Source organism: Thamnophis sirtalis, unplaced genomic scaffold, assembly GCF_051295495.1.
Source record: "Thamnophis sirtalis isolate CommonGarterSnake01/CBP01778 unplaced genomic scaffold, rThaSir2_p1.2 scaffold_1, whole genome shotgun sequence".
NCBI lineage: Eukaryota > Metazoa > Chordata > Lepidosauria > Squamata > Natricidae > Thamnophis > Thamnophis sirtalis.
The window spans coordinates 20350506-20363813 of record NW_028261381.1 but is presented as its reverse complement, the minus strand read 5'-3'; the positions used below and the strand labels follow the sequence as shown (position 1 = coordinate 20363813).

The window sequence follows — 13308 nt, the reverse complement described above, 5'->3', positions numbered from 1 at the left end:
GGGCCTCCTGATTTGTGTATAGGTTTTGCATGAAGGCAACAAGATGTTTTTCTAAGTACATTCCAGAGTTTGACAAGCCTGACACAAATGCCTTTCTCTAATCAATGAAACACCCACTTCTTTTGGTATTCTTTGGTTTTCTCAATTACCCAGCGTACATCAGCAACAATTTCTTATATTGGATGTAAGGATGTAAGCTGTAAGGATGGGTCATGTGCAAACTCCTTTGTGAAGTGTACGATAAATAAAGTTTACATCAGGGGTGTCTGTCTATGCACTGCCACCAGTGTGTGGCATGCCAAAAACCAGATCACACAAACAAGCAAAGCTCCATCCACAAGTAGGACGCAAAACCACATCCCCTCTGGTCCACAGAAAACTCTCTCTCTACGGAACCGGCCCCTGATGCCCAAAAGGCTGAGGGCTTTTGGCTTACATAACAACAAATATTTCAGCATTCTTCCTAGCAAGCATGTTATATTTCACTAATGTAGAAGAAAATTTGCATTGTTCTATTATTGAAGTAAGAAGGAATTAACTGCTTAATTTTTCCCAAACTTCAAAAACACTGAATAGATACGAGGCAAATAACAGAATAACTGAGTTGGAAGGGACTTTGAGGTCTTCTAGTCCAACATCCTGCTCAAGCTGGAGATCCTATATCATTCCAGGCAAGTGGCTGTCCAATCTCTTCTTAAAAGCCTCCAGTGATGGAACACGCATAACTTTGAGAGCCAAGCCATTCCACTGGTTAATTGTCCTCACTGATAGGAAATTTCTCCTTAGCTTTTGGTTGCTTCTCTCCTTGATTAGGTACCGTCCATCGATTGTTTCTTGACTTGCCTTCTGGTACTTGAGAAATAGGTTTATCCCTTTTCTCTGTGGCAGCCCCTCAAATATTGGAATACTGCTATCATATCACCCTTAGTTCTTCTTTTCACTAGACTAGACATACCCAATTCCTGCAACCATTCTTCATATGTTTTAGCCTCTAGTTCCCTAATCAACTTTGTTGCTCTTTTCTGCACACATTCCAGAGTCTCAACGTCTTTTTTATAATATGGTGATTTATAATACTGATTCAAAACAATTGACATATTTTAGGGTATATTAATATATATTTCTACTTGCTTCGATGATAAAACCAATTCAAACAGAAATAAGGTTTGAAACAGAATTGGTAATATGGTAAGGCGTTTCTATTATATTTCTATTATAAAACCTTATTCTAATTATATTTAACAATCTTCTCAATGTATCAATAGAACTGTGAGACACAGGCTGTTTCAGAGAAGTATCTTTTATAGTTGTAAACTATGCAATATATTGCTATTTTTAATTAGCATATGTGACTGTAAACAATGGCACACACTTATCTTTGATATTCCCCAAACACGTTAAAGTGTTAAAATTATTATGACTGCAGTAATAAACATAATGCCAAGAAATGGCTGCATGGGAAGAAAATATCACAGGGAGCTTAATTGGCTTTCATTTTTATGCCAAGCATGGAGTGAACTTCATAAATTGGCAAACTAGCTAGACAATAGTTTTATTCTAGTTGACTAAATTGCAGTGCAAAGCTAATGCATAAGGTCTTATTTTTTTTTCTATTTATCCATTGCAAGCATGACAGTCAAGGAGAACTGGAATAGTTTATAAAGGCCACTTTAAAAAGGTTGTTAAAATTAAAGTATCAGCAAAACAGGCCAATTATGCTAATTTGTCAACAAGAAATACACTTTACGCAATAGAAATGTAGTCTTCAAAGTTAATTGCAAATAAAGAACATTTAAGGACAATATTCTAGAATTCATCCATATATTTTTTTTGTCTTCTTAATACATGCTAGATCAGACAAAATATTACTGATTGGTACAACTAGAATTAAAATATTCTGGTTAATATAGACATATTAACGCTGCAATGGAATTCCTTAGACGTCAGTCTGAAACCATTAATGAGCCATTAAACATCCAAAATAGTATAACAGTTGCTAAATAATCTCCCAAAGATGACTCCCAGTGATAAATGTTTATTCCAATAGCAATATAAATAGTACTTAGATTTATATACCGCTTCACAATGCTTTACAGCCCTCTCTAAGCGGTTAATACAATACAATAGCAGAGTTGGAAGGGATGGTTTACAGAGTCAGCCTATTGCCCCCACCAATCTGGGTCCTTATTTTTACCGAAGGATAGAAAGCTGAGTCAACCTGGAGCCTGATGAGATTTGATCTGCCAAACTGCAGATAGCTGGTGATCAGCAGAAGTAGCCTGCAATACTGCACTCTAACCACTGCACCACCATGGCAAGAAATGCATTGTCATCATTACAACAGAAGTTTAATCTTCCTCACTCTATTTGATATGTGCTAGGATAAACCGATATCAAAACAGTATTACGTTACCTTAATCCTGCTCAGGTTCACTAAGGGACAGAGAAACCCACCACATAATTTTACAAGCAGCCATGTAACCAAGATCTCCAAACAACTACATTTTTTTAATATAGATCCCAGTTTTAAGTTTCTGTCATTTGCTTTTTTATTTTTTTAAAACACAGAGTACATATACAAATAATACAAACTCTCATTTGCTTTCTAAAAGCTTTATTTTTTTCATGTCCCCCCACTGGCTGCCAGTGATAAATTATTCTTACATAATTAGAAGCCAGTAGAATTTGTAACTATTACATTAATGTCTTATTTTGAATGCATTACTCTTCAAAATATTTGTGATGAACTGTATCCATGAGCTGTGGTGATGGAGCAGAACAAAGCTCTAGACTTTATGTGATATTATGCGAAATATATTTTACTATACATAACTATGCATAATAGCCGTGGTGGCACAGTGGTTAGAACGCAGCATTGTAGGCTAATTCTGCCCACTGCCAGGAGTTCGATACTGACTGGTTCAACACAGCCTTCCATCTTTCTAAGGTCAATAAAAAGAGGACCCAGACTGTTAGGGATAATATGCTGACATTGTAAACCGCTCAGAGTGTGCTGTAAAGCACTGTGGAACAATATATTAAATGTAAGTGTTACTGCTATTGTATTGTAGATGACTGACACAGTTGCTTTTTAGACTATTAACTTTTTGTTAAATTGAATGAATTCAAAACATTTCAGTTATCTCAAGAAGAGTATTTTAATCTGTAAGAATATGAAACAATCACTTATAAAAGAAGGGGGACAAGGGTCCGTGGCTAGCCATCAGTAAAGATGGTGCATTGAACAAATTGATCTCTTCCAGACTCTTTGATAAATTATGTTTCTGTATTTATTAGGGAGCCATTTTGGTATAGCGGCTAAGGCGTCAGGTTACAAACTGGGAGACAGTGAGTTCTAGTCCTCCCTTATGCACAAAGCCAGCTGGTCGACCTTGGCCAGTCATTCTCTCTCATCCCTCGGAAGCGAGTAATGACAAGCCGCCTCTGGAAACCTTGCCAAGAAAACAGCAGGGACTAGTCCAGGTAGTTGCCAGGAATCACTGACTCGGAGCCACATGCACACATAAAAATGAACATCTATGGCAAGATTACTAATAAAAGATGTTTAAGAAAGGTGATTCCCCAAAAGGCTGAAGTTACACCGAGTCTATCAACAAATAAGAAATGGAAGAGGAAGATATGGCTCCACATAGCAAGAGAAAATTGAGCACTGTTCAATCAATGTTTTGAGCAACTAAAACAAGAACTGAAGGTAGTATGGATTGAAGTAGCTAATACAATCCAAGAGAATATGGGAGGTACATTGGAACAAGTGAATAAACAGCTAAAAGAATCATCTACTCAAGTAAAACTTACAATGGAATTTCCTTGATATCGGAAAAGTACAAAAATATATTACAGATATTAGACTGGACTTGACTAATGTTCAAGAGACGAAGAGAAGAAAAAAATAGAGAATTAGAGAAAATACTGATTTAACTGGTTATACTGCACAACAAAGACTGCTTTCTGAACACTATCTTAAAAGATTTTTTGGCTGATAATTTAATCTATCACAAGTTAACCACAGGTGAGACCAGGGGTGGGTTTCAACCGGTTTGTGGCGGTCCCCACGAACCGGTTGGTCGGCAAACCCGGAAGTAAGTAACTTCCGGGAACGCCGAAGGGCCCAGCCGCCCGCCCGCGCTCCTTACCCGGTTTTGACGAGTTCTGCGCTTCCACGCATGCACAGGACGCATACAGCGCCTGCGCGATCCTCCAGGAGCAGCTGGAGCATCGCACAGACGCTAGTACGCATGCGTGCACTGTGCGCGTGCACGCCGCTGGCCCCATTCCAACCGAACCGGTTGGAATGGGGCGAGAAACCCACCCCTGGGTGAGACAGAACATTTCTATCAAACTGTGTGTTATTAGGGTAGGCAAAATTATATTTGGGTTCTGTAAATATATTTGAATCAGTCCAGTTAGAGATTGTACCAGTACACATTTCAGATTCAAAAAATGATATTCCATTTGGACAAATACATTTCATTTATTCATTATTGGCATTTTAATTGTATAATGTGTTATATAATTTACAACTGAAAACCCATTTCAGAATTTGGGGGGAAAGTAAAGAAAATAGTTAGCATTCGTTTTAATTGGCCTATTTTTTCAGAAGTCCCAGATGAAATATTAACACAGAGACAAAAGAATTTCAATGGAAACAATTAAGAGTTAATAGAAAAAGTTTATGGAAACACAGGTAAGCCTTGGTTAATTACTGCCCTGTTTAGTGATTATTCAAATGTATAGCAGCCTTGAAAGAGTTACTTTAGAACCAGCCCTTGAACTTTTAACCATCATAGTATGCCAACAGTCACTTGATCGCCATTTTGCCACTTTGCAGCTGGCATGCATTTATGATGGTTGCAATGTCACGACTGTCACGGGATCACCATTTGCAAGCTTCACAGCTGGCTTCTGAAAGGCAAAGTCAATAGAGAAGTCAGCATAAATCTCAAATTGCAATCACGTGATGTCTGTGGATGATTCTCTTAATGACAGGAGTGGAACTGACATGCTAAGTCTTGCCTGGCATATGGTATTTCATTTAACATCACTTAGTGACGGAGTTGCTGATCCCAACAGTGTGTTCATTAAATAAGGGCTACCTGTGTAGCCCCAAAATAAGAAAGATGGTGACTTTCTAAAATGATCTTAGAAACTCATTTTCTAAGAGCTTGAGACCCTTTGATCCAAGAAGACAGTGGATATGGCTAAAGCACAAATAAAAAGTAGATGGATCCACAAGTAAATTTTTCTCAAAATGTTTATAAAAATAGATAACACAAACAGAACGTTTTCAAAATCTGTTTTGGTTTGGGAAAAATAAACATGTAGCACTGATATTGGTATCTCTCCCAATATCTTTAATGGTATATTAAGAATTCTATAACCAAGATCAGTCAACACAACTGAAGGCTTGGAGTCAATTGGCAGAGTCAGTAGCTTCTATAATAAGAAGGCACTACACAGTTGAGATTGAATTACAAATAGGTTGCCATCTGTCTTTGCTCAAATGACTCCATCTTAATTTCTTTTTAATAGGAAGGATATAAAAGAATCATCATCTTGGTGTTAGGCTACCTTTCACAAATGATTAACCAATTATTGTTCCAACCAAAAAGAACAATGTCAATTATTGGAATATAGAATTAGATGATCCCTGCAGGAGTTTTAAACAAATCTTGTCATATTGATTTAGGAAAATGAATACAAAAAATGAAGTTATTTTCTATCAGTGTCCATACTGTACAAAAGATCTGCAGTGGAAGATAAGTATACTGTTGGCATTTAACTTCAATTAGAATAGTACAAACAGCTCATAATCATATATCAAAAAGTTGGAGAAGTTGTAATCAGAAAGGAACAACTGTGCAGTAAACTTGTGAAGTTGTTCCGAAAAAAATATTTGAATTACTCAGAATAATAACTAAACAAAAAGCAGTATGTAGCAGAATTGTGATTATCATGTGTCTTTAAGGGAGCCAATAAAAAGCAGCAGCAATAATACTCAAAAGAGGGAATTCACAGATAATTTATCATTTGATAGTTGGCACATTAAAGTATGGTCAATATTACTTCCTGGAAAAAAATCACCAATAAAATTCTATTAAATTCATATAGAGTTGACTCATATTTTATTGGTTCTAAAAAATTATATATATATAATTTTTTATATATATATACACACATACATACATACATACATACATATACACACATACATACATACATACATACATGCATACATACATACATACATACATATGTTGTATTTGTGCTGATAAATAAATAAAGGGAGACTACTATAGATCTATTTCAAGCTATTTAGCTCTCATCAGCTAGCCATACCCTTACTGGGATTCGAACCTGTGCTGTATTACATCTTAGGCAGAGTAAAAAAGAGGCAACAGTAAAATACTGGGCTTTCTGTCTGGATGGTCTCTTGTGACGAGCCGATGGACAGAGAATGGAAGCAGTTAGCTTCCTCCCAGGGGTTGTGACGCTATATATATATATGTGTGTGTGTGGTTTTTTTTTTTATTTGTGCTGATAAATAAATAAAGGGAGACTAGTATAGATCTATTTCAAGCTATTTAGCTCTCATCAGCTAGCCATACCCTTACTGGGATTTGAACCTGGGCTATATTACATCCTAGGCAAACTTCTTAGCCATTAGGCCACAGGCTCTTATCCGTTATCAGCGAAGCCAGGGTGAAAGGTATCTATTAGTGTACTAGTGTAATTCTTGTTCCTTGCCGGTTAAGAAATATGTGAAAAGTGAAAACAAAAAATTAATGAACTCCAAGGCCTGGAAATCTCAGATATAACTGATGAGGCATTTGCATATGTGTGGCAAAGATAACAATGATTTAACTTGGATGACAGAAAGGAGTTCCTAAATTTAATAAGCCAACATCAGTAAGCATTCCTACCCTTAAAATGAATGAAACCTAGTGATAACATCAGGACAAGAATAAAGGTTCATCACACCTGTGTCAGGAGGATAGCCTAAATTAATCACATAGGATATCTTTATTTAATTAATTTAATTTATACGCTGTCCATCTCAAATGTCCATGAGAAGTGACTCATGGACATTTGAGAGCCTTGTAAAAAGAACGGGGTGGGTGGTGGTGGTCACCAGTTGAAGTCCTATTATACCCTTTTGATATGGTTTATAAGGAAATAAGTCAATTTTAGCTTATAAGCTGGGGAATACACACACACACACCACACACACACCCACACCCACACACACAGAATCTTCTAAAAGATAGGAAATCTAAAACAAAATAAAAATAAGCGGAAGGGAAAAATAAAGACAAAACCCTTACATAAAAACTTAGTTTTTAAAAAATGCATTAAACCGTAACCACATTAAATAATATCAATCGATCTTTCCATTATGTTGTTAAAGAGCCAGTTCACATACAGAGAGCAAACAAATCTCCAATTTTATAACCCAGGGAAGCACTGACTTTCTGTTGTAAAAATGTGTGAAGTTTATGCTTGATAAGTCCATTAGTTTTCCACAAATTGATTAATTCTACTTTTAAGGCACAGCATTGCAGAACACATTACTATAAAGGTATCCCCACACTGCCACTGCAGCTTTTTATGCATCAGCATGATTTCCCCTGCTGGACTGGTCCTCCACAGTGATAGGAAGCCATAAAAAGAACCATACTAAAAAATTATTTATTCCCTGAAGCTCTTGAAAATACCATGATGCAATTTGAAAAAAAAATATTCTTAATGATTTCATCCACCAATATCACTGAAAGTTTGGGCAAAGAGATTATGGGTAATAATAAAGCGAGGACACCTGATTGCATTACAATCTGAGATTGTTATAATTACACTACAAATTATTGAGGCATGCTAAAAATGGAAAATCAATATCCTCTCCCTATTTTTGAGAGGCTAGCTCAGGACATAATAACATTAAGTAACTCTTCATCTGACACTGCTAAAAATTTGTCATTAAGGAGTTTCTTGTAAGACCTAAATGCATATTTTTTGCTGTTAAACTGCATATTTTTCATTTAAAATTTTTTATGATTGTAGTGCTCTTACCACAACAATAAGACCATGTCTTAAATGCTCTAAAGAGAGAATGAAACATGTGCAAAGAAATTAGTGTATCTAAATTTCACTGGATTGTTCCAAATTAAGCTTTCATTTTAAGAGGGCAAAGAAATAGCAATAGCAATAGCAGTAGACTTATATACCGCTTCATAGGGCTTTCAGCCCTCTCTAAGCGGTTTACAGAGTCAGCATATTGCCCCCAACAACAATCCAGGTCCTCATTTTACCCACCTCGGAAGGATGGAAGGCTGAGTCAACCCTGAGCCGGTGAGATTTGAACCGCTGAACTGCTGATCTAGCAGTCAGCTGAAGTAGCCTGCAGTGCTGCATTTAAGCACCGCGCCACCTCGGCTCTAAATAGAATAGTGATATCAGGAAAAGTTTCCAGTCATCATAGTTTCAGTGGGAACTGGTTATTGATATTAATTAAGATGTTCATTAAGAAATTATATTCCTATCCAAGCAAAATATACCATTAAAAACTGAAATATCTCCAGATTTACATTTTTGATTCATTGTATATGTGCATCCATTTTCATTTCTCTTTTTTTAACAACAGCATTTTCTAGATCAAGTTTTGGATATGTCCAGGACAGATAGCTGAGAACCCTTGAAGTTCACTGATTTAGATGCACCTGGGTATACCTCTAAAATTCCACTGAAAATTGCTCCTGAATTTTGAATTTAATTCTTTGAAATGTATTATAAAAAGGAATTACTTAATCTGTGGCTGCTGTTGTCACTGCTATATCCACCCAGAAAATGGTTTTCTCTTACTCTGGTTTATCATTTGGGAGGTAAAAGTTAAAAGTATGTTGGTTGTTGTCCAATTTAGGTATCTCTGGAAGAACAGCTTATCAGGTGACTGTAAATGCTGTCTTTCTTTAAATAAGCAGGATAGAAAATTAAAAAGTAAATAATGGAAAAATAAAATAAAAATAAAAATGTATATGTGAAGGCCTGTTACAGATACACTAAATTGCTAAAAGTATTCGCTCACAACTGAATCTGATTATTTGGATGGGTGAGCGAATACTTTTGGCAATACAGTGTATATGTAAAATTTTACAAAATGTGTTCAATAATGGATGACCAAATTTTACTATAATCATTCATACCTGATCTATGTGTATAAAGAATTTGTAATTGATAATAAACAGAACAATTTCAACAAATAAGTGACTTAACGGCTGGTTATTAAATAATTTAATTGTAATTTAATATTCCAATTTTAAGGTTACACAATAGGGTAGTTTACAAGGAAATAAAATTAAATAAAATTAAAATCAAGGAAAAAAGATAAGAAAACCAATCTGTAACAGTAAAAAAAACAACATAAACCCCAAAACTGAAGTGGTTAAACCAGCCATCCTACTCCAAGAATGATCAGGTTTCCAGAAAAATTCAAATTAAATAATGCAATGCTTATTAATATCTTATAGAAAAATAACACTTTACTATACATAAATAGATACATCTTTGCATACACATTTGAGAGAAGAATTACATATCTTTTTCATATTATCAAATGAAAAGGACAGAAAATCTTACTTTTTCATCATCCTCAGTAAAAGGAATACCTCCAGGAGTTTTATTTATCACTTGTGCAACTCCAATGATTTCACCCTCGCTGTTTCTTATAGGCATGCAGAGCAATGACTTGGTCTTGTAGCCTGTCAATTTGTCAATCTTGTCATTAAAGCGGTGGTCCTAACAAAATGGAGAAGGAAAATATTAAAATTAAAACTGATATTCTTTTAAAATGCTCTTCTCTACATTCAATATATTAAATCACTTTTGTCAGGAATTTCTTAAGATTCCGCACAATCTGGCATGGATTAGTCTCATGTACACATTACTGAAATATAATAATCTTCTAGGCTAGCTAGAAGATAAATAGATACCAGTAGATAGGTAGATGATAGACAGACAGACAGACAGGTTTGATGTGTACAACTTAAATCAACATACAAAAATCAATCAATCTATTTATCTTCTAGATAATTTTTGCATGTTGATTTATGCTCTATTTGCCTCTTTTTCTTGGCATGTGTAGTAGGACTTATTTTTCTGCTTTTTCATTCATTCTTGGCTATTTTAATGGACCTGAATTTAAAAGACCTTTTAAAATAATATTTTAATCAGTTTCTTTAGACTCCCCATTCCAATCTATTATCCACATATTGATATCTACGATCACTGTACAATTCTATTCCACCCACTTCTGGAAACCAATTATAATATCTAAGATATCTGACAGATATAACAATAACTGGTATTCTTTAAACACTTTAAATGAGATGAATGGTTATAAAGTTGCCATTCCATTTGTTTACTGTCATACCTTCCATCATCTTTTCATCACTTGAGAATATGAGAAGATTACAAGTACCAGTAGTGCTTAACTTACTCAGCTGCCAAGTGCATGAATTTTGGTCACATGACCACAGGTTTCCTACATCAATCTCTTCATTCAGTGCCATCATATCTTTGAATGGTTGCTGAATGAATGACCATTGGCTTACCTGAAGAGTCCTTTTCTGTGCACTGCGGGAGAGTCCAAGCAATGGGTTAAATTAGTCTGGTTACCCTAGGAGTGAGGAATCTTTTCCCTTGGCCATGTCTTCTGGTGCTCCTTAACACCAGATTTTTGACCAGTTCTGGAACCAGTGAAGGCTGAACATATAATAACACAGTAGAAAAGAGTTTGAGTTGAGTTGATGGTCCCGAATCCTTGGACACAAAGACCCAGGGCGGGTTGGACTCTCCCACAGTGCACAGAAAAGTACCCTTCAGGTAAGCCAATGGTCATTTTCTTGTGCACTGCTTGGAGAGTCCAAGCAATGGGACATACCCAAGTTACATGTCACTAGGGCGGGAAGAAGGTCTGTTCTGGGATTCAGAACAGGAAACAACTCCCTGGAGAACCCGCCTGCTGAATAAAGCCGTAGCTGAGGCAAACATGTCCAATTTATAGTTTCTGACAAAGGGCGATGGGGATGACCACATAGCCGCCTTGCAGATTTCATCTATTGTAGCCTGGGTGCCTAGGCAGCTGTGGTAGCGGCACTCCTTGTAGAATGTGCAGTTATATGTTGAGGTACTGCCTTGGACTGGTGTTCATATGCAGCTGCAATGCACGCACTCAGCCACCTGCCGATAGTGGAAGATGTGACTTTCAGTCCTATGGATCCCGGCTGGAATGACATGAAGAGGGCCTCCAATCTGCGGAAATCTGCAGTCTGTTTGATGTATCTCCACAAGACCCGTCTGACATCCAGAGTGTGCCAGACAGGTTTTCTCGGGTGTCTGGGGCGCAGGCAAAAGTTAGGTAAAATTACCTCCTGCGCTTTATGGAACCAAGTGTTAATTTTTGGGATAAAGGCAGGTTCCAGTCTGGATGAATTATGCAAAGATCCTCTCGGACGGATAAAAGCAGAGCACCCCCCACACCTGCTCCTATCTCAATTTGAAGGCAATTTGAAGGCTGTGAAGTAACGGAGTTCAGAGAGAGCAAAAAAGTAAAAGGAAAAATTGTAACAAAAGAACTAGAAGACAAAGGAATAAAAAGGAGAGTCCAAGCAAGTGGTAAATTAGAAGCTGGAGCTCAATAAAACTAGCCCAAATGGACCAGAATGAGGAAAAATCTGGCATTAAGGAGCACCAGGAGGCGTGGCCAAGGAAACAGATTCCTCAGTCCTAGGGCAACCAGACTAATTTAATCCATTGCTTGGACTCTCCAAACAGTGCACAGGAAAATGGTCATACTCTAAGGACTATGTCTAAATCACAGAGATGTTTACAAGCAGTGAGAAATTACATATCAACAGGACTGAACTGGTAAGGCAGCACCAAATAATTCCAGGGCAAAGACAACCATTTTATAAGCATAATGCAATTCCTTTTTCAACATCCTGCTAGGAATCTGTTAATTCAGGAGAAAAGAGAAAGAATTCAACCCTAAAGCTATATAATTTTTGAACCTCTATGCACTACAGTGGACAATCAACTGTTATATTTGAAGCAGGGATGAAATCCAGCAGGTTGTGGAAAACCAGGAGCGGAAATTTTGAGTAATTCGGAGAACTGGCAAATGCCACCTCTGGTTGGCCCCAGAGTGGGGTGCGAATGGAGATTTTGCAGTATCCTTCTCCTGCCACACCCACCAAGCCACACCACGCCCACCAAGCCACATCCACAGAATCGGTAGTAAATTTCACCATTGATTTGAAGTTCCATTATTGCATGCAATAACATTTCTAATCTTGTTGATTCTTGTCTGGAAGTCTTTTGCTAAGACTAGCTGAGGAGTGAATTAAGGGTTAAGTGTCTGGCAATCTGTGATTTATTCCCTAAATCTGGGTGCGACCCTTGAGAACTTGAGTTGGGATTAGGGTTTGCATTTGTTTGAGTTAAAGTATCCCTTTAAATTAATCTTTCCCTGAGGTCTAATTTTGATCTTTTGTTTACCATTTCTTCTATAGATGACTAACTCTTTCCTTAAAATCTAGCTATTACAATTCCGATTAAGGAGAGATTAAAAACAGCACTGTCAGCAAATATAGAAAAAAGCAAGAACTTCTGAATAATCACTGGTTGTCCCATTTGGGTGTGGCAGACCTACTACTAAAAAGACCCATACAATAGAAATAATGGATGTGAAATTAAAAAGAAACCAAATGGAGGAAATTATAACTGATAAACTGTTATGAGCATGACTGATGTAAAGGTAGCTAGCAAAAAAAATGGAAAAATAGGTTCCAAAGAAAATACCGTATTTTTCAGAGTATAAGACGCACCACGATTTTGAAGAGGCAAATTTTTTTAAAAAAGGTTTTTGCACTCTGCTAACCTCCCCAAAACAGCCCTTAAAAAAAAAAAAAAAAAAAGGGGCATGAATAGCCCTTAGGAGGTTTGTAGAGTGTTCCTGGGGGGGGGGGGGAACGAGCAAACAATGGCCCATTTTTCGCAAAAACAGGCCTGTTTTTTGTCAAAAAAAGGGCATTAGGAAGCTTAAAGAGTGGTCCTGGGGACTGGGGGGGAGGCAAAAATGAGCAAAAAATGGCCCATTTTTCTCATTTCTGCCCTCCCCATGCCCCAGGAGCTCTCTAAAAGCCTCCTACAAACTATGCACGGCGATTTTGGTGAAGGGGCGGGGTTTCAGGAGGCAAAAAATGCTGTATTCAGTATATAAGACACACCCAGATTTTC

General features: G+C 37.0%; 1 protein-coding gene across 1 annotated transcript in view; it reads right to left on the bottom strand.

Annotated features, from left to right (window-relative positions):
- PDE11A (phosphodiesterase 11A) overlaps positions 1-13308 on the bottom strand; it is a 162600-nt gene that overhangs the window by 112757 nt on the left and 36535 nt on the right. The window contains exon 2 of the mRNA XM_087708566.1: positions 9649-9807. Within this exon, the coding sequence (XP_087564692.1) occupies positions 9649-9807 (159 nt within the window). The remainder of the gene's footprint in view (positions 1-9648; positions 9808-13308) is intronic.